Below are 25,667 nucleotides of genomic sequence, written 5' to 3'. Positions count from 1 at the left end.
TAAAACACCAACTATGTAGCATACCAATGTTAACCTCCAAATACCTAAAAAAAATAGCTGCATAAAAAGAACTAAAGTACATTATACAGGGTTAGAATTGATAACTTTTAGGTCGTATACGGCCTCCCGTACCATGCAACTTTGATCTTAACAGCTAGCAAGATAGAAGTCAGAACACATGTAATATTAAAATGACATGTGTTCTATTTTATCTTTTTATATGTTTGTGTTGGATTTTTTTTTTATATAAAACATAGATTTTCAATTGCCTTTTGCTGGAGATTTGTTCTCTAATAATTAGAGAGATTTTATCCACATATGGTATAAGAACACATTTGTCACTGTAAAGCTGTCAAAAGCTAGTACGCCACATTTTTTGGAAATTTAAAAGTATCTGTGTTTCTACACGTGTATTCATGAATTCTATGTGATAAACAGCATTTAAATGGGTGTGCAACTGTAACTAAAATGAAGCAACAGATAATGACATGCATGTCGTTAGTGGTTTACACAGATCTCTGTACATAAAAATCACATGTATAGATTTTGATTATTGTAAGTGGCAAACACATCTTACCTTGGTCCTGTACATAGTACGCCAAGAACAAATCAAGCTCCTTGACCGATACGGTTATATGATGTGGCTGGACGCAAAGTGCTGGGTTGGTGCAGTGTGGTGATTTGACTAGCCGTTCCCCGTCTGTACTTTCCAGGGGGATACCTTTGAAGAGGATGACCATGACCAGATCCAGACGCCAGACCTTGTCGGCCTGCCGCAGGCAATCGATCCTCCGGATCTTGCCCTTCTGGTCTGGGTTTGATAGCACACAGCAGGGGTGCTTCTTCCCTGTGACCGTGAGCACAAAATCCTCCCGGTACTCCTGGCGGATGTCTTTGCGCAGCTTGGCTAGGAGCCTGGACGCCCATTTCTGCTTGATTTCTGGCTTCTCGCTCAAAAGCTCATCCTTAACTGCCCTCTCCTCATCCTTCGACATTCGCTTTTCATGTTTTTTGAAGTACTTGCGCTTACGGGCTTGGAGATTGAACCATGTATAAGCGATTGCACGGACATGTGGAAGAAGAGCCTCAATGAATGGATGGAACTCATCCTGTAGGAATAGATAGGGGGGAAAAATAGATCAGACAATTGTAACAATGAAATGATCTAAAAGGAAAATATAAAATCAGTACATGTATCATCATAGAAAAAGCCATGCATAACTTTCACACACGCATGAACCAACATATAGGCAACAACAATATGGATTTCGAGGAACCAATGGCTTTAAAATAAAAACAGACTTTCCGCAAACTACAGGACTTTACTTTAAATGTAAATGGCATGTGTAAAGTATCAAAAGAAACCCAGCCTAGCATGTATAGCTTTCTGCCCAGCCGAAGTATTATGCTGACACCAAGCAGTACCATTTCATATGCCTGTATCTTTTTTTTTTCTTTCCAAAAAGAACACTATACAGTTAAAAAAAGGAAGCAGAAACGTTCAGGAGGCTGCAGAGGATGCCACAGTTCATTTCTCCTCTCGGTGGCACTGGGAAACAAAGCAAAGCAACAAGCTCTGTGCAATACCACTCAATTCCCGCTTTCAGAGCATGCTCTCAGCAAGAGACTGCTAGTGGCATGGGGAGCATGCGCTATTAAACTTGATCCATCTCCTTATCTAGGGAGACAGGCATTCCTGCACTAGTAGAACATCATTCCAATGGCGTAGTTACAGATATATGGGTGTTGTGGATGAAGCAGTATAGAAATAAACTTATATTGCAGAGTGTATTTTGCAGGTTCATATTTCTATGAATTTAATAATATAATAAATACTTATCTATAGCAACACACAATTATTATGTTTGCTGTCAAAATTTTTATAAAATAAATGTTATATTCTAGAAGATAAAACAGTTATCTACAGATATATAAAGAATGACTGTCTAATATAACACAGAAAACAATAGTGATCTCTGTCTCAAAGAGCACCCAGGCTAATTGGTAATTTACTATAATTTCTTGGATCTTGTGGGACAGAATTATAATGATGAACTCCTCATAAGTAGCAAAGCTTGTAGTACGTAGGGAATTGTTGTACAAATTCTATTTCATTTAAACATTGAGCTAAGTGTGTATACATAGCTTTGCCTTGCAACGACTTTATCATCTAGGATAATAAGACAATACACAGTGTACAAATGTTACATGCACAAATGTGCAGGGAACTGCGGCATTAACTAGACATGTGGCTACTTTGATTTCTGCTTCTAATACTTCACTATATGGCCCAGGCCTCTCACTTCAATTGTCCACTGCAGGGAATAGCGATAGTGGTACGGTGTGTAAATGCTTATTCCATGCAGATACTGTCTCCCTATGTTCCTATACCAGAGCAGCATTGTGCACCAGTGGATTTGTGCCTCCCCCCAGACTGTGAATCAGTTCAAAATCTATCACAAGTAGACAATGAAAAACAGCAACTTGGCATGCAGCTGGCATTGATGGTGCCTCTGCGTGCTGTGACATTATGAGAGCACCACTGGTCAAACAGAGATTTTGTGCAAACCATGCATTTCAGTGTTCTTAAACAAAAATTCTGCTCCATTATGTTCAATACACTCTGAAGGCCAAGTTGCCATCAACCGATGTCAAGAAACGTTGCACGATTTTAAAGACACGTCACTGGCCTTATATGCAAAAAACCTGACAGAATAAAGTCCCTGCTCTAATTTGCATGCACTTCATAGCTATGATTTTACAATGTATCGTAAATTTGCCTTAGTGTTTAGAAGTGTACTCATAATGCAGCTTACTACAAAAACAAAAAGCATCTAATAACCCACCTGTGCTATGTAACATTCTTTAAAATCGAGATACAATATTTCACTATACTCAACATATAAATGCCTAAAATACACAGCTATCACCTGTTAGAAAAATAAATAATCTCATGAATGGCTTGAAGGGTGTACCTATCACAATCGTTTCTTCAAAAAATAAATCTACCCTTTTTTATTGAAATTAACTGTAATTTATTGTCTGACTATTACTTGTAAAATATGTATGTATTTATTTACAAACCATTAAATTGACTTTATTTACTAAAATTGCTTCCTAGGAGAATAAGATGGTTTTCCTCCAAATAGAAGTAGTGAATAGTGAGTTATTAGATGATGACTACAGAAGGTAGTACTTTTAGATAAGCAAGAATAGTGGTTTATAACATAAAACATTAAGTAGAGAAGTGAGGAATTTAATAAATTGAAAGCACTAGATTATCAGAGGGCCAATGAGGAAATTATGCAACTGTTAAACCCTTTACAGCAGAGGTATAATGACATGATTATTATGCTTTATTCCCCGACTAGGCCAGAGAAGGAGTTAAAATACAATCTGTTCTTTGTGTGGGAAGGCAGCAGTTTTACTGAGCAGACCGCAGCCCACGATGAGGCTGCCTTATCTTCTAACTCAGTATTTTCTACCCCAAATACTTACACAAAGTTCCCAAAAATCTTTCTAAAAAGACAACAAGTAGATACCAATTACAGGTATAATTGGTATCATTACACATATAAAAACACAAGGTCCACATGCTTACAGTATGGTGTGTGCAGAAATCATCCATTGCATTTCGAAGAAAAAAGGGTTACGGTACTATATATGATTTATTTATTTTTATTTTGGGGGTGCTCTAAACTCTAAGGATTCCTACATATCATTAGGCGCTGTCACAATTATATATAAAACGCTGGGAGATAGAAGTTCACGGCTTCAAATACATTAGTATACAGATATTTTTTTTCATATTATTCTATTTTAAAAACGGTTTTCTACAGATATTAACTACTTAGAACAATTTATAGATGATACAAGTGGACGCAGGTAAATTTAACAATTAAAAAGGAAATAGGTCTTGAATATTAAAAAGATATTAAATCTAAGCAAACTATTTATTGCACAGCAAAGTAAAAAGGAGATCTTATATGAACAGTACATAGCTGCTGAAACGCAGCAGGGCCTGGATTTCATTACATTCCTTTATAGTTTCAGTACCTGGATGAATTTTGTAAAGTGAACTAAAAAACATTGTGATGTACAGACATAAAAAGTAGTAAAACCTGATTTACATTATATTAAAATAAAGTGTAATGTACACTGAAATGGCAGCAAATTTACCTTAAAACTGCTTCATCAATGCGTTTTCAACAGCGATCAGTATATAATTATTGGTATTTATCATTATAGACCATATACCGTACACTTTTACCAGCCTATTTCTGCATCTGTATTCTTGTTTAGAAGAGCTGATTGCCAAGTAAATGGACCTCATTAACTTACCCTAAATGGAGGATTGAAGTAAAACTTTATTAGGCCTTCCGCAAAACTTACAAAGATAGCATACTTGTGCGACTATGCTTCCAATAAACGTTCACAAGAATGAAAATCCACATATCCTAACCAGTTTAATTTTGGGGAAGTAACTTTTTTGTGCTGAAATTATAGAATTCTGTATAATATTTAAATAGATATTTATATTTGACCTACATATGTTATTCTTGAATGTAAAATATACTACTTGTACAAAATTTGGATTTATTATTATATAGCAATAACAATGTTATATGTAGTTACAAAATGATCAAGCAAAACAACTCCAAGTGCAATTATTCACAAAACCGTCTCACTTTACATTGACGGTGAGTTACCCTTTACATAAAAAACAAAAATACTATATTCAAATAGTCAAACCAAACTCCAGCACTAAAGCCCAAATAATATAATCTATAAAGGTGAATAGCAGACTAAATTGAAACACACAAAATATTTTCCTACACTTTTCTTTACTTGATAAATTAGCATCATAATATATATTTTAAAAAAATGGAGCAGTTAATACAAAAAAAAGATGGGCAAAAATTACTTTTAAAAGATTAAATTTATCAGCTGCAAAAAAAAAAAGGGATAAAAAAAAGTTTAATGACGTTAAGAGGGAAGTAGTATGACACAGCAGTCACGCTAAATAGAGGTTACCAGGTACAATCCTTTAACACTGTAATTTCATAGGTCATATGCTGTCATGCTGTGATAATTTGGGGATTATAAAAAACATGGAGTAAAATATTGCACTTGTTTCATTAAAAAAAATTCAAAATGCTTAATAGCAGAATGGACACACATAGTTAAAGTTAAATTAATAATTAAAACAGTCAAGCTTCAGGAAATAGCAGATAAATTGACCATAAAACATACAAGCAAAATATATTATATTTTTAGTGTTTATGCATATATAATATTTTATGTACAAATATATACATATGTGCATATAGCACCACACGTTATATGAAAGTAGAGCTATACATTTTTAAATTAAAGTAAGCTTTTACAGGGCTGCTTAATTTGAATATACATCTTTTTATATCTCTAAAACATTATAAATATGTGACTGAAACATAAAACATTATTTTAACCAATCTTCATCATTTTTCCAAACAGAAGATATTGTTTATTAAATTATGAATTATAAAATAAATATAAAGATGAAAAAAAATCACACATACGCAGATGTAAATGTGATCAGGTGCAAATGGCCTTGAATAACTTTAGAAGATGCCAGTACCCTAAACACTCCCTGATTAAAATACATCTAGTCACACAAACTGACATGCCAAACAAAATATAAACAGTAAAAAAAAAAAGTGTCAGCCAAAAAAACTACAGGAATGTATCCAATCACTGAAAAAGCCTTATCATTGTCTTCATCTTCATTCACAATTTGTAAACGCCTCTGTATATTTGTAAGGCAAAGGATATCATTTGTCACATCATTTAAATGTTAATTATTGGCAGATTTTACCAAATGTCCCAACTCTTGGCAATTGCAGAAATAATTGAAAATTAACGTGCTCTGCACCAAAGTTCAATAAATTTCTCTCTTATATAGTTTGGATTGCTAATAGCCTGGTGTGTAACAAAACAGCATATTTTTCTGAGCTAATGTGGGCCTAAAGTATTTCACTTATTGCTTGTCCTAACTAATGTGTTTCATGTTAATGTACTATTTCCATAGCAGCAGGTTATGACAGTGTGTCCTTCTTCACTTACTGAAAATGAAAGGACATCTTTGCCACTAACTCCATAGCTCCAAATCTGACCTAAACCCATCCATCCAACAAGCTGAGTAATATTATTATTCACTTGCACTAGTTACACTTAAAATATAGTTTAAAAAGATAATTTGAAAATGACAAAACCAGATGCTATTAGATAATAAAAGCAGTACACATACATTGTTCCTATCGAACTAAAATTCCATTACACAGTATATGGTAAAGTTGGAGAGATGATTATTCCAAATAATAATAATATAGATGGAAATACACAACCTTATATTAGCTTTTTGTGAAAACTAAAAATAGTTTCTAGCGGCTAATATCAATCGGAGGACATTACTAAACTTATGATCAGGCAGTAGAGACTCGTTCCCCAGCCAAGAACCACAGTGAAGGAAAGTGAAGTAATTGGCTATTACCGCCCCAAGCCGCCTCTCCGTGCCCGGGCATCGCTGCTGCCCTCTCCGTACGCTTTGCATGCCCCCATTGCCACGGGATATCTCAGAGCATGGAACGTTCCCAGACACCCAGAGCCGGCACCTGGCAGAGGGCACGCTGGGCGGCTGGGACTATTACCTCCCATGTTACTGTAGACGTAACATTATAGCCACATGCACACTGGCAGTGCTATAGCAGCACTCATTCCCCCACACACCTATGTACAGGGCAACATACTGTGATATTTAACTTCCATGTGGGAGCTGTAGTGTGTTATGCCCAAGCACATCGCTGTGCTCCGGGCATCCCCTCAGCAGCGCCCCATCCCCGGCACACACACAGGACAGACAGTGTACCTGAGTCAGGCAGATAGGAGAATACATCATGGCTTGGCTGCACGGGTCCCCAGACACAGTATCCACGGGGAGAGACTTCACCTATTCATTGTACTCTGTCCCTGGTGGCTGGAGGAGAGGAAAGGGTGCAGGTCCGCTCCTGTCCGGCTACTGGGCGCCTGCCCCCTTCGCTGGCATAACCGGCGGTGCCCGAGCTCCCGGCGCTCCGTGCAGGCTGCTGAGTGATGAGCTCGGTGCTGTATAATGTGCCGGTAATATAAGTGAGCGTATTAGCTATGTCTCTCACTAAGCAGCATGTCCCGCACACACCAGCTCCCTCTCCGCTCGCTCACTCCCTTTCTTCCGCTCACTCACACTCGCACCGGTTACACCCTCTGCACCGCTCCAGCTTTCCAAATCACACTTAAGGATTTCGGATTTTTTTTTTTATTATTATTATTATTTAATTACACAATCATCAAGGAGACACTCCTCCCCCTGGTGCGCTGTGTGCTCCTCTCCTATATGTACCTCCGCCCCTTCACATGCCCACAGCTTGCAGAAGGGTACCGGCGCCCTGCCGGGAGAGGAGGGGTTAAATCAGACAGGAGGAGGAGGAGGAAGGCTGCCCAGCTCTTCTTCCTCGCCTCATACCGTCCTGTGTCAGAATGCACAGCACCTAGTACACTCACACTGTGCCCACTGTGTTACTATACTGTGTATATAATATATGTATATCTCCTGGTAATCTAATGCATGAGCCGGATGAACCTATAAAGAATCAACATCTGCCTGCTACCGAACAAGAATAGACGCATAGCCATTTATATTATATTAATAATATACTAACAATCATTCTACATAAAATGATTCTATTACTCATGTATGTTGCATTATGTACAGTATTAACACAACAGTTTACATAATGTAAATCAATTATTTAATTAAACTTCGCGAATATGACAAAATCAGTGCGTTACGTTACGCACAACCCAATAGACAGACTGCAGCACTCAGGAGCTAGAAGGCAGGAGGTGCCTTTTATACGCCCTATGCCTCACCTCTTGCTATCCCGCCCCAGGCCCTCCCTCTTTGCGGTTATCTAGGGTGAGGGGAGCCGGGTGTGGCTCTTGCTGACCTCAGAAATACTAGCGGCATAGACGTACAGCAGGTACAAATCAGGAAAATGTTTTAAAAAAGCAAAATGTAAAAACTTGATTACAACCCATATGCCATAGCTCCCCAGATTATCAACCAATACTTTCTCTATTCCCAAAGCAAGCTGTAGTTGAGTGTGTCATAACAACGTCCTACAACTGCATAAAGTGACAGAACTTGAGGCACTGTAAGGGTTAATGGTTGAGGTAAGTGGCTTGGGACATATAACGGATTTTGGAGGCTGGAAGCAGCTTCTTTTTCCCACTCTCACATACACTTAAGGGCTGACAGGGGAACAGTATTACATTCCTGTCAAGTCACACTCATTTGGAAAAAGTCCCACTCATTAGAAATAGGCAGGCTTTCCAGCATCGCTGCCCTCTTAGAGTTTTATACAGTTTTGCTCTTTAAATTCATACAGTGTCTTTCGATAGCCTAGGGCTTGGCTGGCACATTATATTTTTATTTTCCGATGAAAAAATGTGCAGCAGACATGATTGTGCTTTAAGCAACGCCAACATTTACAGCAGCATTATGCAATAAGGCAAGTAAATGAAGGTGTCAGGATTACAATACAAGGTCATACAATGAAACAGAAGGTGAAAGAGCAGAGTCGTAACTAGGGTAATGCGACCTGTGCCACCGCACAGGGCACCGCCGGGCAGGGGGCGCTGTTTGAGCCTTTCAATTTTCTGTTTATTATCATTCTCACTTGTAGCTTCCTCTTATTTTATCCCCAACATCTCCTGGCCTCCCCATCTTTTCCCTGGCCCTCCCCATGAGGCCATGTCCCTTTTTCGGGTGCGTTTTGTCCCCATTTGAAAAATAGGGGGGCGCCAATGCTCTTTCTGGCACAGGGCATCAAAAAGTCTAGTTACGGCTTGTGAGAGAGTAATTGACTACTGCTTCTAGGCTGAGGGGTTCAAGTAATTTAAAATTCTTCATATCCTTCACCTAAACAATATCACAACCTGTAATCTTATTTTATCACATCATGTCTGTCCAATGTTCAGTAAAGCAAAGAACCTTTTAGGACAGACAACTTGTGCCGTTCAACTATCAAGCAATAAGGCAGCAACACACGGGCTGGGCTGCAAGATGAGCTCAAGTACCACACGACAATATCCCAAAACTGGATGACATAAATGCGGCCTGTCACTGCAGGCAGAAAATTACTGACCTGACCACATCCATCTTTTAAATGTATTTACCAACATGATAATGGTCCAGTCGGATTATTGTCTGCAATTGCTGTTGTGGGTTATACAGCTGCTTATATTGCAACTTGTATTGTCAGTGTAAGTAAATCACACATATAACTGGTTCATTAGCGGATCTTTCTTTACATGACATCAGATAGCTCTGATGTTATAACGTAGTGCGGGTGCACCAGGCAAAATATCAAGGCCTATTGCTCGTGTGACATAGCCCTTAACATGCAATCCAAAGCTTATATTTATTCTTACCTTTACTTAAAAGAACATCAACACTTTTTAAGGCTATTTAATGGTTTTGCATTTCTGACAAGGGATATATTTACTAAAGTGTGGGTTTTTTAGAAGTGGAGTTGTTGCCCATAGCAACCAGATTCTACTTATCATTTATCTAGAATTTCTAGCACCTTCTAGAAGATAACGGCTGTTGCTAAGGGCAACATCTCCATTTTTTAAAAACCCGCACTTTAGTAAATATACCCCAACATTTCTATCAGGTAAGATATTTGCCTAGTAATATTTACAAAAAAACTGTGCTGTAGAATTGACTTTAATACAGCCCTGCTCATAGGTATGGAAATAACTTTTATATTGTTTTATAAATATATTTACACTAACAACAATGTTAGGTTTATTTCAGAGTAGTGAGCCACATTATAGCCCATTGGATATTAACTTTATAGCACACAGTCCATCTGTGATGGAACACCAAGCAATATATCACATTTTAATACAGTGTTGGCTCTTGCAGCATAAGGATTAAAGGCTGATTGGAACCGCAAGCTCCTCTGGACAGGTCTAAAGTCTGTCTGTAATGTACTGCCAAGAACCCTACTATAGTTGTGCTGTAAATATAGAAGAGCAAGTAAAAAGTAATGCTAGTTAGGGCGAAAAGGAAAAAAACGCTGAAATTTCAGTTCATACAAGAGCATTCCAGCTGGTGTGAACTGAACAAGAGACTGGGAACTGACAGCCAAAAAGTAAAATATAAATAAAATAAAAAGTGCATGTTTAGGGCCATTGGCTGTTTGTGGTTTTCTGCCTTGCCTAGTGCTCAATTTCTATGTTAGTGTGTCTGTAAATACAGAAGAAATCAAAATCAGTTAGGAGAAGGTAAGTCATGTCAAGTCATCCATGAAATGGTGACTTTTAACCTCTTTGCTGTCCTCATTAAGAAAACCTTCAAACTCGGCCCAGTGGATTAAGTGGTGGGGTGGGACCGGGAACAAAATCAGCCAGCTGCTGTAATTCTCTTGTGCCTTCCAAGCACAGTTTATATAGGGACAAGGCAAGAGGCGGCTTGGACTTTTATGCATTCCTCCATTAACCCAGTCAGTGCCCTCTATTAGTTTGTACTGGAAATTTTTGATAGCAATAAAATGTTCAATAATAAAAAAAAAAAGTACTGTTGTAATACTTATACATAGGCACTCCTACTAGCTGCTTTAGAACTAAAATTATAGTGTAAACGACAATGGTTAAATATAGAGATTTGAGGCAATGATCATAGCATATTTAAAAATCAGAATGTTTTTAGTAAACTGCAGGGTGTGGATGCCGCCAAAGAAAAATGTTGCATACGCCAAATAAGTGAATAACATAAACATATAAGACTGTTGCCTAGGAACTAGTCAGGGTTAGAACTATCAGTGGTGCAGCAGGTGCACTGCACCCGGCCCCCGAGGACTAAGGGGGAGATTTATCAAACCTTGGAGAAAGAAAATGTACCAACCATTTTACAGGCTCTGTTTGAAAAATGACAGGAGCTGATTGCTTGGTACTTTAGCTCTCTCCAATGTTTAATGCATATCACCCTTAGGGGCCCACCGCTGCTCACACCAGCAATACCTATTCCCATGGACTGCCGCTTACCTTAAGGAGACAGACCTGACCCAGTGTGTGCAGCCGCATCAGACTGTCATCTGAGCTGGACTGATAGGGGAGTCCTGCCGCCTATCAGCGCCCATGATCACAGTCGTGTACTGCATCTAATTCACAGATAGCTCACAGCCAGTGTAACTGGCGCTGCCAGAGGCTGCCTAACCGAGTGCCGAGCTGAGGAAAGCACAGGGAGTGGGTCCTCTCTCACAGAGGAGGTATGTACTAAGGTTGCGGTGACCATTCCGCCAGTCACCGCAACCTTACTAAACACATATGTACTAACATATGCGACTAGTATCGCAAAGGACAGCTCTTGCAATGAGAGCTGCCCTTTGCGAAGCAGCCAACGCCGGGTGACGGGGTCTCCGTGGGACCCCGCCGCCTCCGAGCCCCGGGAGCTTCCTGCTTGTGACCTGTGCAGGAAGTCCCGGGCTCCTCCTCCTCTCTGCACCCGGAAGAGGAGGAGGAGGCGGAGGACCCAGGAGGAGTGCGGGCCGGCGATCATGGAGAGCAGGTGAGTGGGGGCTAGCCCTGGGAGACGGCAAGACAGCGGCGCATCGTCGGGAGCAGGGTGCGGTAAGAAGCCCATAGGCTCCTATAGGGTAACGCCAGGTTTTTATGGCATTACCCTCTGCACCGATAAAAGTGAAATGCGGTAAAATCCCCGAAAACTGGGTTTTAACCGCATCTTTCCTTTAGTACATCCCGGCCAGACAGAGGCCACTGTGTTCCTGCCCACACTAAGGTTCTGGGCCACAACTAGGGATGTGCGACCGGTGCGGCCGCACAGCGCACAGGGCTCTGTGGGCGGAACGGTCGCAGCCTCACGGCCCTTGCTTTTGGTTAGCAGGGTGCCTGCAATGGCTCTCTACAGCCAGTTTCGCTGTGGCAGTGCCGCTTGTAGCTTCCTTTGGACACTATTGGTAGGAATCCTGCCGTAGATAAGCTGCCCGGAGCGTCTTCAAGACACTCTGGGCACTGCCGTAGTTCCGAATGCCGGTGGCCCTGCCCCCTATGCACAACATCATGATGTCATGCACAACGGGGGCAGGGGCAGCACCGGACGCTCAGAGCCCCTGCTACGGCTCTACAAGGTACATCGCCCCCATTCTCTGCAACATGCAGTACTATGTGCTTGAACCCCTGTCACCTACTGTCTCTCTCTGTCACCCACTGCCGTGTGGCATATTATGTACTTGGGGTGGTGGGTAGAAGAGGGGTCCAAAGCATATTTTTGCACCTTGACACACCACTCACAACTTCTACCACTAGACCTAGTGCCCATGAGACTGGCTCCTATAAGTTATTAGTCTACATACTGGTTCAGCCCACAAAATGGATGCTATTGCTGTGTATAGATAAGAGGTACACGGTAACCTAAAACCTAACTGGAGGTGTTCAAAAACTAAAGTTATGATAAGATTTATTTTTTTCTACAGCAGACTTACAGCCTTTAACTCCATTATAGAGCAAGCACAGCAGTTCTCTCTCAGGAGGTTATTTGCTATATGCTAAGTTATCTAGAGGCAGAACACTACATTACTACAATACATATGTGAAGGCCCACACACATGCAGATAGGGTTTTTTCTTGTTCTTCTATGGCCCTGCTCTACCCTGTAGCTTTTAATGCCTGTACCCACTAGTAAGTAACTACTGCCATTGTAGAGTGGATATCAGCTACGGGTCCCCCCTGACCTCCTGGATCTATAGCCGCTGCACCCCAATAGCGTTAGTTCCACTACCTATCATGATGAGGCATTGGAAACAAACTCAACCACCCATTTAGGATAAAACTGGAGCCTAACTACCATCTGCCATCTCTGATGACTTTAAATACATAAAGCAACTCCAGTCCAAAATGTTCTTGTCACTATTATATGTGTAAGGCATATTTAAAGTAGCATGCTTTTTGTTGTGTAACTCTGTTAACTAGTTAGTTAATAAAACTGCTTGCAGAGCTGTAGGGAAAAAAAAATCAGCTAAGCATTTAGTGACTGAGCTGAAACACAGCTCTCATATCTGAGAGGGGGAGGGGAAGGGAAAGTACAGTTCAATCCAAGAGAGAAACTCTGACATTGGAGGTAGGGCTTGTCTCCATGCCAAAAATAAAAACAGAGAGAAAGAGAGGAGAGGGTAAGACGGAGGGGGGCGACTGCAGTATTGGTGTAGCTACAGACTCATTTTTTTGTCAGCTTCTCTTTATTCCCTATTGATGCCGCATTTCATCACCCACATTTCTTAACTGTTGGCTGTCCCGCACTGCCAAACCATTTCTGATTTTATGTAACTGGGGAACACACAAACTGTATACCACGGCAATATTATACTATCTAGAGGCAGTGAAAATAATTGTAACTATACACAGCAAGATAATGAGAGGAAAACAAAAAGGTTTCCAGGCAACTTTCATTTAGTATGGATGCAAATCAGTGCACTGAATACAATAATGAACAGTTGCAACACAGAGCCATTGAAAGTGTGTAGTCATAAACAAAAGGTGTAACTTCTATAGTGACAGTTATTATTGGTACTAAGCTTTATCCATATAACACTGACATATTATGCAGCTCTTAACAGAGAATGTTATAATCATTCATATCATAGGCTTCCCCATTGGAGCTTACAGTCTAAGGGGTCTATGTACTAAGCAGTGTTAGGAGACAGAGTGAAAAGTGATAAGGTGCCAGCCAATCAGCTCCCAACTGTCATTTTTCTAACACAGGCTGTGAGATGGCAGTTAGGAGCTGATTGGCTGGTACCTTATCACTTTTCACTCTGCCTCCTGACACTGCTTAGTAAATAGACCCCGAAATTCCCTAAAGCACAAATAGTAGGGTTAATTGCAGAGGGTCCTATTTATCACTAAATATTTGCAGCATATTCCCAATATTTAGTATCCCCCAGATGTATTATGAAGGGACTGCAACAGAAATTTCCATTAGGTTTCTATGGGGGATGTGATGCTGTCAGAAGATAGCGTTGTGCTGCTGTAGCCTATGGGCTATACTTCGCAAAGATTACAACCCCCCTGCCCCCGCCCCGGCAATGGCCATCGCACTAATATCACATTACTATGCGATTATTGATAAATGGACCCCAGAGTCATTTCAGAAATGAACCTACCAGTATGTTTTGGACTGTGAAGGAAACCATCGCACATAAAGGAAATCACATTTTGTCAACATTTTACAGCAACATAGTGACCTGAGGGCCTGATTCAGAGCCAGACGCTCTGACCAGAGCGCTCGCTCTGAATCAGGGCCCTCCTACCTAAAATTGCAGCTTATGCGAGCGGCCAAAAAGATGGTCGTGATGGTCAAGACCATCGCGACCACCGGGCTTGCGACGAGACCCTGCGGTAGGGTCTCGCTGCCACAAGCCCAGGAGTGCTTTTGGCTCTATCAGAGCCAAAAGCACTCCCACTGACATCACTAGTGATGTCAGTGGGGCCGGCCCCAGACGGTAGGCGTTCCCATGGGAACGCCTCCATCTGGGCAACAACGCCCCCGGCACGCCCACCAAAGGGGGCGTGCTGTCCTCACCATCCACAGCACACCCCCTTTGGTGCGAGACCCATAGCGACAGCTTGGCTGTCGCTATGCGGGTCTCGTGCATGTGCACGACAGCTCCCTCCATCGTGCGCATGAGCACTAGGGCACCATCGACCCGCTTGCGAGCGCTCAGCGCTCACGAGCGGGTCTGAATTAGACCCTGAGAACACCACTTGGGCCCTTAGTACAGTAACATAGTCACTTGCCTAGTTGGTCTACGAGTAGCACCAGCCCATATCTGATAAATATGCTTTACAAAAGAAACAATACACTCAGATGCAAGTGAAATCAAACAGTTATATCTCCAGGCTATCTCATACACAATCCGACTATCCATGAATAATGGTACATTATACTTTTCCCAGGATTGGCAATGCAATAAAGAGTTTAACATTATGGATATATGATCCAATCATCCTAAGCAATAGTCAAAGCTCTCTTCTTTATGTACAAAACAGCCTTTAAGCAACTCACAGCTCAATGTTAAGATGATACTGAAGCTAAGCAGAATAATCTGTGAAATCATCCTTCCATTCACTCTGATGGCATTACTGACAGAGGAGGGTTAAGGTAAAAGCCTCTGAATAAAAAGGATACAAAAAACTTACTTTAACTGATGCAAATAAGCCTCAATACACAATGATGCCTCAACAGTTTTGGGTACTACAACCTATAGAGACAATTTACCTATCACTTCCCCATAATAGCTTACAAGGTCAAATGTCAATCCTTTAACAATAATCAAAAGTGATGCAAGTACAGCGAGCAGACCAATCTGCAAAGTGATGCAATGAAAATAGCGTCACATAAATTCATACATGCAGAATTCCTTGCAACTCTGTAGATGCTTTTGTTTCCTGCGTAAATAAGCACTTAGAATGATTGAAAAATGTATTTATTCACCTATGCTTCTGGGTATCAGTTGTAATTATGAAGCATGATTTTATTATCTTTAAGAATCATTTCCCCATCCAGAAAGGGACAGAGAGGTCAGGTAATACTTAAGGATAACTGAAGTGGCGAGTATCAGATAACTGCCATTCATATTCATATACTGTATTTCAGTGTTTTTTCTAAAGGTGGATACACATTAGACTATATGTAGCCCGAACCGGCGGATCGTGCAAATCGGCAAATGTGTACCAACTATGTCGGCCCTTGTGCACTACCGCGGTGTTGGTCATCACATAGACAGAGCTGCAGTACATGCTGCTCAATCTGTCAATTTGATGATTGACCCCATGCATTTGGATGCGACAGGTGAATGACATATAGTGTGGTCATTCACCAGATCGCGATGATGTGTACGTATCGTCCAAAATGTCATCCAATGCATCTGCCTTTAGCTGGGTCGTCCGTCGCATTGTAGTTCGTCTGAGGTTTACCCAACTTTAGAGATCTGCTAGGATCTTAATTTAAAACAGTATTTATGCCTGAAAAAGTAACAAGTCACCCAAGTAATCTTGACCTTTGATTTAATGACATTAAAAAAAAAATCACATGTATTCTAAACCTTAAAAATACTGATTCTTTTATCTCCTTGTGCTATCACCAGTATGCCAGGGTGTACAAGCTGCAGTCAGTGTAAGCATACTTCTCAACTTTGTAGGGTTGATAATCGGGACTGTCCAAAAAAGGAGTCTTGGTCTCGGTGAGGGGACGTGGCCTTGCGGCACGTCCCCTCTTCGTCACTCCGGGGGCAAGACCAGCATCCACAGAGATGCTGTGCTTCCCCCAGGGCTCTCCACTATTCACTCGCTGCTCTGCTCTGTGAGAGTCTTTTCCCCCAACTTCCTCCCCCACCGCGGAACACTGTGGCCTGCAGGTGGGACAGTACCTGAATAGTGGGACTGTCCCACCAGAAGCGGGACAGTTGGGAGGTATGGTTGAAGAAGAAAAAAAAAATACTGACTCGTGCATGCGACTCTGTCTTCTAGGCACTGCATTGGCTGCAGCACCTACAAGCATATTACGGCAGGCAGGTAAACTTCCGCATCCACACTCCCACCCCCTTCTCCTCCACGGCTTCTAGGGTCTTCACCAGCTGTGACCATAGTAGAAGTACATTAGAGCTGGCAGAAAGGCTTCCCATTGGAAGCACGATCCGCCGATTGTAGTCCAGCATATGATTAGCAGATAGTGCTTCCAATGGGAAGCCAATGCAATCACTATGGGCTCACTGGTGGTGGCAGATTTTTACTAGCTAAAATTTGCCACTGGTCACATGGGTATGGTGCTGAAAATGATCACTGGTGGTGGCGGATTTTTACTAGGTAAAATCCACCATTGGCCACAAGGGTATGGTGCTGAAAATGATCAAGGGTCTGTTATAAGCAGCGGAGCTGTATGAGGGTCTGTACATTTACTACTTTATCATCCTTTATGTCACCCTAAATCATACTTACCCACTAACCCGGAAGTTGTGGGAGGCTCTTAAATTTGCGGGAAAGACTACTGGTAAAGTGGGCAAAACCCCTGCATCCCACCGGCCGACCGTGAAGTGGGTAGGATGTGGGTGTTGATGACATGTTTCACTATGAATCGCATCATTGTGCCCCATCCTCAGCATTGAATAGACATTAATGATGGCAAACCACCACAGAGGCCAGGACTGCGATGATGTGGTTTTAGTTGCTCCGCCCCATTCTGCCCACACAAAGACAGGAACACCAGCAAACCATCAAGGGGCGGGGAAGTAATGGTGTGTATCGTGGTGCTCCATCTCCATCCCACCCACTTGCCTCCTCCTCTCCCGGGCTCAAGCTTTCCAAAGTTGGCAAGTATGGCCTAAATACACAAAAGCAAAAAAAATGCAGAATTTTGTGAGGAAAACAGAAATACATTTTTAATACTAATGATTAATGGATGACCATGTGAATAGCTGGGCGGCTGGTCATCATCATGCCGTCATGGTGTTGGGCCTATATTTATGTGGAGGCCTTTAGTTGTAGTCCCAACTGCTCCATTGTTAATCTGGTCCTGCATATATATATTGTTAAACTATTATGCGTACACTACACTATGCAAATAATCTCAAATGTGACTATGCATTTAATAAAACAAAAAAAAGACTTTAATGATGTTCAAAAAAATTTTTTTTTTTCCCCTTCACATTTGGAACCACGTCTCTCCAAATCCAGCACTTGTCACTGTAGTACTTTGGGGTCTATTCAGCAACAGTGACGATGTTGCCCAGAATATTATCGGGCAACATCGTCAAAATATTTTATCAATTATGTTAATATATGTAAGCTATTCAGCAATATTTTCAGCAGGGACAGTGGTTGCGGTAACACGCTGTCCCTGCGATGTCACAGAAGGTATTGTTTTCGGGATTCCGAAAACAATCTCTTCTGTTATGTTCCCTGCACATGCTTAGTCATGCGCTCGGTACCAGTCTCCGTTCTGGCTTCCCGGTGGCCGCGGAGGGGTAAGTACAACTTTAGCCTCCCAAAATTGATTGATGTGTATACAGGCTTTATACTAGCCTGTATACATGTATATTTATGTGCTTCTTTATATTTAACATTTAAATATAAATGTTAAATATAATCGCACATAAATATACATGTATACAGGCTAGTATAAAGCCTGTATACACATATCAATCAATTTTGGGGGGTTTAAAAGGCTCTAGAGTGACTTACATGCTGCCAATTACAGGGAAGTAGGGATGGAGACTGGGCGGGCTTACAAGATGCTGCAGGGACTTTCGGGAAAATTTCCCTCTGTCCCTGCAGTTTTCGGGAAATGTAAGTATTTTCTTCATGTAACGCCGTTCTAAAATGGCGTTATATAAAGTAAATATTTATTGAGTGATTTAATACTTTTTGCTTTGCTGAATAGCAAAAAGTGTTAAAGCACTGTAGAGATCAATGGCTGATCCCTACAGTGCGGTACTCTATGAGATGGGAATCAATGGAGAAGATAATTGCGTTATCTTCTCCATTGTCTCATTGCTGAATAGGGGAGCTACATAAAAAATACGGAAATCATAGTTTCCGTATTTTGTATGTTAAAAAATCAATTCTGAATAGACTCCTTTGTCTCCACTTCATGGGGCATATGTATCAAAGCTTGATGTGAAATAAAATTGTGAGATATATATCACCAACCAATCAACTTCTAACTTACATTTTGCAGGCTGTGTTTAAGAAATGATGGTTTGGAGTTGATTGGTTGGTGGTATATATTTCACAATATTATCTCACATCAAGCTTTGATACATATGCCCCCATGTGTATACAAAATATTCATATGCAGTAGTATGCTGAAAGTGTCTTTAATCCAAAACTATATCTTGTTTTAGCAAAAGTAATTTGTAACAAAATTTGCACCTGGCTTGGGCTTGTTTAGTGGAAAATAAAAAATGTCTACTTTTTTCCTTATGGACACAGTTAAATGAAGAAAGTCATGCTGCTAGTAATGTTACTGTCATTATTCTGCACTCTGCCTGTGTTGTAAATTTCCTGCCCATTTAGAAATCTGAAACTCTGTACATTCCCTTAGGCTGAGCCTGCCCCACAGATGAATGGGGTAATTGACTGAACCGGGGAATAAGTGGGAGGATTTTAGAAACCACAGGATATTCACAACAAGCAATCTGCACTGGAATACAAACCATACACATTTTTTACCTTGTCCTCAATGTTGATGCCACTAATCTATAAAAAGAGGCTTCATTTATATTGGGCTTCAGTCCTGGAATGCTTCTTTTTTTTTTTAAAGAACATCTGCTTTATAGTCTTATTTTTTTTCTTTTTGACTGTGTGGGAGTTTGCCGTATAAAAAGGAGAACTTAAATATAGCACATAATTTGAATGTTACGCACTATTCACACAGATATGCGCATTACCTTAAGGTCCCAAAATGCCATTTTAGTCTGCAGAGTTTGCATAGTGGTGGGTTTAAGATTATATAATAAATGCAATCAAGTTCTTATTATTTAATTATTTCCACAAGCTGTGTAGTTCCACATTGGTGGGGGTACAGAGGGGCAACCACTACGAGGCCTGCCCCTGCCACCCTCCCGCCGAAGCTCCTGCACGAACAGACCACTCCCTGTTTTGCATACACAGTGGGTGCATAAGCATGATCAGACATGCCCAGGAGAGTCCCCTGCCCTGCTCTGCTGAGAGGAGATCGGGCTGAGAAGGCTAGAGTAGCATCGCTGGGCAACTACTCAAAATTTGTATTGGTATGCAATGTAAAGTGCCTGTAGTTATGGGCAGCCGTGAAAGCCAGATTTACTACCTTTACCATTGGGAGAATCTGTAGGGCTAATGTAGTGGTTTGTGCATCTGCAAGCTAAAAGCTTTGCCACCCATTGATTTTACATCTCAGCCTCCACAACCATCATCATAGTACTAGCACTTGCACTAGCCCCATGCTAGATGCAAGCAGGCTTCCCTTCTCCATACACATGACTCAGAATGGCACAAAGCCTTAGATACATACCCTCAACACTCCCACAAGACACGGCGGTTGCAGCCCTAAAACCATACTTGCCTATCTCACCTGGAACTGGCAGGATGCTCCCAAAAATTGGGTGCTAGTCCCAGCTGCCTGGAAAAGTGGGCAAGTCTTCCAGCTATACACTGGGACCCCTCCCGTATCCACACACACACACCCCCGCAGCAGATGGAGTGATGATGCAATGCACGCAGAACCACGTCATCATGGCCCTGTTCCGTTTCACAATGCCGGTAATCATGGCATTGTGTAGGGGGGAAGGGGCGACGATGTTGCATGGTCATTCCCCCAATCCACCCGCAATTCTGTGTCATGTCCACCCACGCCCCCCCCCCCCCCGCGCCCCATGATGACCTGGTTGTCCCCTCCTGGATGGGGCAGCCAGAATGTCAGCAAGTATGCCTAAACCACACAATTGTATGAATAGACAGATCCAACCGAGTTGTACAAATATATAAAAAAATGCATAATACCACACATGACTTGTTCTGTGTACAAATACTTGCCATTTGCACCGATGTACAGAAATCCTTCCAACTCAGAATCAGCCCCATGGTCTGTTCTTGGATTGCGTATACAAATATTAACCAAAACAAATTGATTTATTTTAAATACTGCATTCACTATCTAAATAAATTAACAAGCATCATTTCAGAACTTATGGAAAATTATATATTTTTTTTACATATCTGTTTATGTTAATTTTGAGATTCATCATCTATGATTGTATCAGTGTCAACTTTAGTTAGTGTTAACCAAAATCACCATCAAACACCATTACTCCTATAAATGTATGTTGCTACTATACAGGAAGAGCACGTTTGGCACATTAATAACACTGAACATCATCCAAGCCACAAAAGTGTGGTGCACTGAAAGTGGTTTTGTGGTTCTACTGTTTTATATTAGTGGATAAAGAAAAATCTAGATGTAACAACCATTTAAAAATATCTGATTTATGGCTTCGTCCATATGGATGTATTACTCAGTCATGCTAGTTGTGTTGGAGGACGGAGGAGCATGAAAAATAATTCAAATCAAATTTTCCACTTTCATACACACTGACATATGCTCCAACATGCAGATATACAGTATAGTATGAGAAAAACATTCACAAAAAAAAACATAGAAATCGAACCCTCTAAAAATATTTTCTATTTGAAATAAACTGGACTGAATTAGTTCATTGATGTTATAGATTAGTCCAGTGGTTCCCAAACTCTGTGCAGTGGCACCTTGTGGTGCCTCGGGACACTTGCAGGGGTGCCTCAAGTTGGTAGTCCAGCACCAAATGAAATTATTTATGGTCACTGTAATGTAAATATGTCTAATATGTGCACAAACAGAAGCGCAAACCTGTCCACCACCACATAACTGAACCTAAGGATAACAGGTGAGCACAATTTACTTCACTTTACTACATTTCTGAATTTCTCAATAACAAACGTTTGGCTTAGGGGTGCCACGAAAACAATGCCGATACTGTAGGGACCGTGGTTCAATAAAGTTTGGGGACCACTGGATTAGTCTATTAATTGAACTAAAGTTATTGCATACCCAAAATCTTAAACTCTTGTGTGGGCATAACTGTAGCAGACTGTTGGAAGTTTAAGTGCAGCTTTCAGAAAAGTATGGATGGGAAATCTATTTTGTGTGATAAAAATAACTAAGGGAATTGTTTTTTAATGTAGTATTTCAATCCAGCTGCATTAGTCAAAGAAAAATAACAATTTAAAGTAATGTGCTTTACATTTCCTGCTGTTGTGCCCAATGCAACTTCAAAGTTAAAAAAGACACGGGCAAGGCATATAAATTCATAGGTTAGACTTAATCTTGTGTGTTTTGGCGCCTTTTCACTGCCAGCTACTGTAAAAAGTGGAGATCTTGTCTGTCCTGTCTCAAGTTCAATGGCAGTTTCCTTCCACAAGCAACAGAAGAGGGGGAAGGGGAGAGGGGCATGTTCAGTGCACTAATAATAATTCAGATCACACCACTTCAGAGCTCCTTGTGTCAAAGTAAAGAGATGTTCCACCCCCTCCAACCTGAGATTTCCAGCTAACACAATTCCAGACAGGGTCAAACACACAGGCAGCCATGACTGAGGTACTGTCAAGAGATCACCTATGTATAATTGGAAATTTGATCAGACAATGGCAACATTGTATTTACACTCAGGTTACTAGTACTTGTTACTTGTAAGCCTGTATTCATATTGTGAAAAAAAACACATTCTGATCTTTTAAATCTACATAAGGACTTCCAAAATATTTTCTTACAGGCCGTTATATGATTATATCAATAGCTGATATATTTTTAGCCCAAGAAGTTACTTCTAGGACTGCAGGAAACAATAAAAACAAACAAATAAAAATAAGTGGAATATAACATGTTTACAACAACTATATATTTAAAGCCCATGGTAACAGACACCAATACCTAGATGGTCTAGAAATTGGCCTAGCAAAGTTTAATCACTTATTACACAACAAGATGCTGAGCTAGGATTGAAGTCAAATGAACGGCAGTCTGTCGGCCAGATGCAGCCATACAAGGCTCTTTTTGTTGGCCCTACCTTCCAAACAATTGGCATAGGTTCTATTGATGAATAGCATTCAGCCTACGATCACATAGTTATAATAAATTAGCATATCTCTTAAACTGAAATAGTTGAAATAAAGCAAAATGCATACTGCATATATTTGATTTTTTTAAAAATGCAAAAAGGAAAAAGCTCAACACACATATCCAACACTGGTCTGACCCAGGTTGATATAGACATAGATATTGTTAGGCATACAATGTGCCATGTTGTATTTAAAACAGGAGGCAACGAGAGACACTAAAAGTAATGCAGTTAAACCTCACATTTCTGTGCAAGAATGGAATACAAATCACTGGATTTATATACAACACCTGCAAGAGAATTACAGTGTAATACAGCATGAACAGTTTTATCCTTAGTGAGCAACATAATAACCTACAGGATGCTTAACAGGTGTAGAGCAGAAGGCTTCCTGTTCTCCAGACTTTACAGACAAGCCAAACTCTCAAACATAAACCACCAGAAGTACATAAATATTGCAAATATGGATTAAGAACAATGTGTGCAAATTAGCATGAACCATAACTAAGTTACATTCTGACACATAGGGCTGCAGATGGGGATGGAATTGATGTATTGGAAACTCACATACCTAAGATTACAGAGACAGGAAATAGCAGACAAAAACCAGTGCCCAGACAGAACACACAGAGCATGTTTGGCTAAAACGCCACACTCAGGATCAGGGCAATTGCAGTGCTACAAACTGAACAACAAAATTCTGTAGGCAATTCAGAGGAAACAAGGTCTTTTTGTCACTTTCTAATAAGTAAAAACTCTTAAATGGTAACTAAACAAAGTACAAGATGGCTGATAAAAGGGTTACTAATAACAGATATATCAGAGTTTCAGAAGTGGTGATTGTGGAGGGAATTATAAGCTTCCTGTCCATACACTGCAGACAACCTCTCTGAAGTCTGAATATGACAATATTATAGAACACTTATTTACATTAGCTTCTTAGAAATTTTAATTGTGAAATCTCTTTTCTATCAAGGTATGAAAACTTTTACATGTAGATATCTGAATATTATTAGTAGGCCCCTTAATAAGTTAGGCCATTTAATGTTGTAAATTTAACCTATTTACATTGGTTATCAGTGATAGGTATTTATGACACATGGCAGGAATTACCTAGAGATAAATAAACCACACCTTCCCATACATACAGTAAGGAAGATGCACTGCTAAGTGCACAGTAAAGCATTGACATCAAGTAGCTCTAAACAAACTTCTTGGGGTTAAACAAGGATATAAGGTTTATGCTCATGCAATCTGAAGACTGTGATAATAAGAACCTTGTCTACTTACGTTGGAACAGCAAGACGTAAACGGATGTAGATATTACACATTATAAATTACTGACAAAAATGCATAAGATAAACAAAGACCCTTTTGTCAAGCTTTTTTTAAATTAAAACCTAGTTATAGCAAAAATCAAAAGCAAATTATTCCTAAAATTAAAAGTGCAGTAAAACCTATGGAAAATACAAATGCTGTACAAAAAGGGCCTCTTGTTCCAATGCATAGCCAAGTTACATGTGCTCTTATCCCTTGCAGCGCTCAGCTGCTAGGTGTCTGCCAGAATGAGGAGGAAGAGTTGCGGCAGGATAGTTGCCAAGTTCAGCACTCTTGGACGCAAGCTCCATCCACTGATTGCTGGCAGAGACGTATGACCCACATCCACATGCTGCCAAAGAAGCAGAAGACAAACAACCGGCACTTCTAGCTCATCCCACAACAAGTTATGTCACTAAAATATTCAGGAAGAAAGGTTATTACAGGGATTGTAACATTCCCCCCCTACTGTCCCAACGCACAGCAGCAGCAGCACACTCTGCAAATAGGAGAGATCTACAGCCAGGTCTGCTGCTGACCAGGAACGACGTCCTGCACCCTTCAAAAATATGACTGCATGCCAGCATATCATGCTAACCCTCAGTCTGTGCCCACAAGCCAAATATCATCATACTTGTGAAACCAAGCCGGAAGAAGCACGGCAAATGCCAGGTGTTAGAATGTCCAAATCACATACCATTGCACTGTATTGCATTAAATTAAAGGGATCCTGTAATCTGAGCACAGCACAGGCGCGGTGGATTCACATTTCTTAGGTGACAGCTAATTTCTCTGGCAGGGGTGTTTTTTTTTTTGTTTGCTTTTTTTTTTTATTATCAAGTCTAATTCCCTGGAGTGATTGCAAGTCTTATGTGGGTTGATGTGTTTGCTGTTTGTTCATGCGATGGTTTTATATAAATACGTGTAAGGACTAAAGAGCAGAGCCGGAAGAAAATAGTCTTGGCAGGGTGATGAAGTCAAAGTACAAGGCAATAAGAGCTGCCTGAGTGCCTGCTGTGCCTAGCTTTACTTGCAATCCTGCACTCCTGGAGGGTGGCTGTGCTGGGCTGACTTGAACGCGGTCCAGGAGAGGCTGATCCCGTTTTTTTGGAGCTGGGCTGGTCTGTGAGTGCTGTTGGCAGGGTTTTTCCTCTCTTTCCCCAGTGTGTCTCCCTGGCCCCCCTGTCAGTCTGGCTCTGCTCTGCACATCAGGCAGCTCATAGCAGACCCGGTTCTGCACTTGGACGAGTTCCACCTCTTGCTGATTGGACGGGAAGGCGGCGGCTCCCTACTCACCCTTCCCACCTTCCCTTCTCCTCCCTATTCAGCCAGCTCCCCCGTCTACACTCCAGCTGTCACAGCCCTCCCAGATTCTCCTACAACTCCCCCTCCATCCTCCCTACTTTTCCTTCTGCAGTCACTCCCCTCCTGTAAATATTACATTCCTGCTTTCGCTTCAAATCATTTCCTTCATTCTCTCCTCTTCTCTCTTCTTTCTTTCTTCTCTCTCTCCCTCCCTCTCTTTCTCTTCTCTTGTTTCTAAAGAAATCTAGCAATGACAGT

At 41.0% G+C, this 25,667-nt stretch overlaps 1 protein-coding gene across 5 annotated transcripts in view; it reads right to left on the bottom strand.

Annotated features, from left to right (window-relative positions):
- The window catches only part of NFIB (nuclear factor I B), a 255,877-nt gene extending 230,505 nt beyond the window's left edge, over window positions 1-25,372 (bottom strand). For 4 of the 5 annotated variants that reach the window (XM_088472631.1, XM_088472633.1, XM_088472629.1 and 1 more), the window contains exons 1-2: window positions 6,908-7,194; window positions 578-1,109 (exon numbers count right to left, since the gene is read on the bottom strand). In XM_088472631.1, coding sequence (XP_088328757.1) covers window positions 578-1,109; window positions 6,908-6,937 — 562 coding nt within the window. In that variant the 5' untranslated portion in view covers window positions 6,938-7,194. Of the gene's footprint in view, window positions 1-577; window positions 1,110-6,907; window positions 7,195-24,801 lie in introns of those variants that run through there. The other variant, XM_088472630.1, reaches the window with a different exon arrangement.
- Window positions 25,373-25,667: the final 295 nt, after the last annotated feature.

This window comes from Taudactylus pleione, unplaced genomic scaffold, assembly GCF_031769625.1.
Source record: "Taudactylus pleione unplaced genomic scaffold, aTauple2 ptg000127l, whole genome shotgun sequence".
NCBI classification, from domain to species: Eukaryota; Metazoa; Chordata; class Amphibia; order Anura; family Myobatrachidae; genus Taudactylus; species Taudactylus pleione.
The sequence above is the reverse complement of the archived record's forward strand: the minus strand, read 5'-3'. Positions and strand labels throughout refer to the sequence as shown.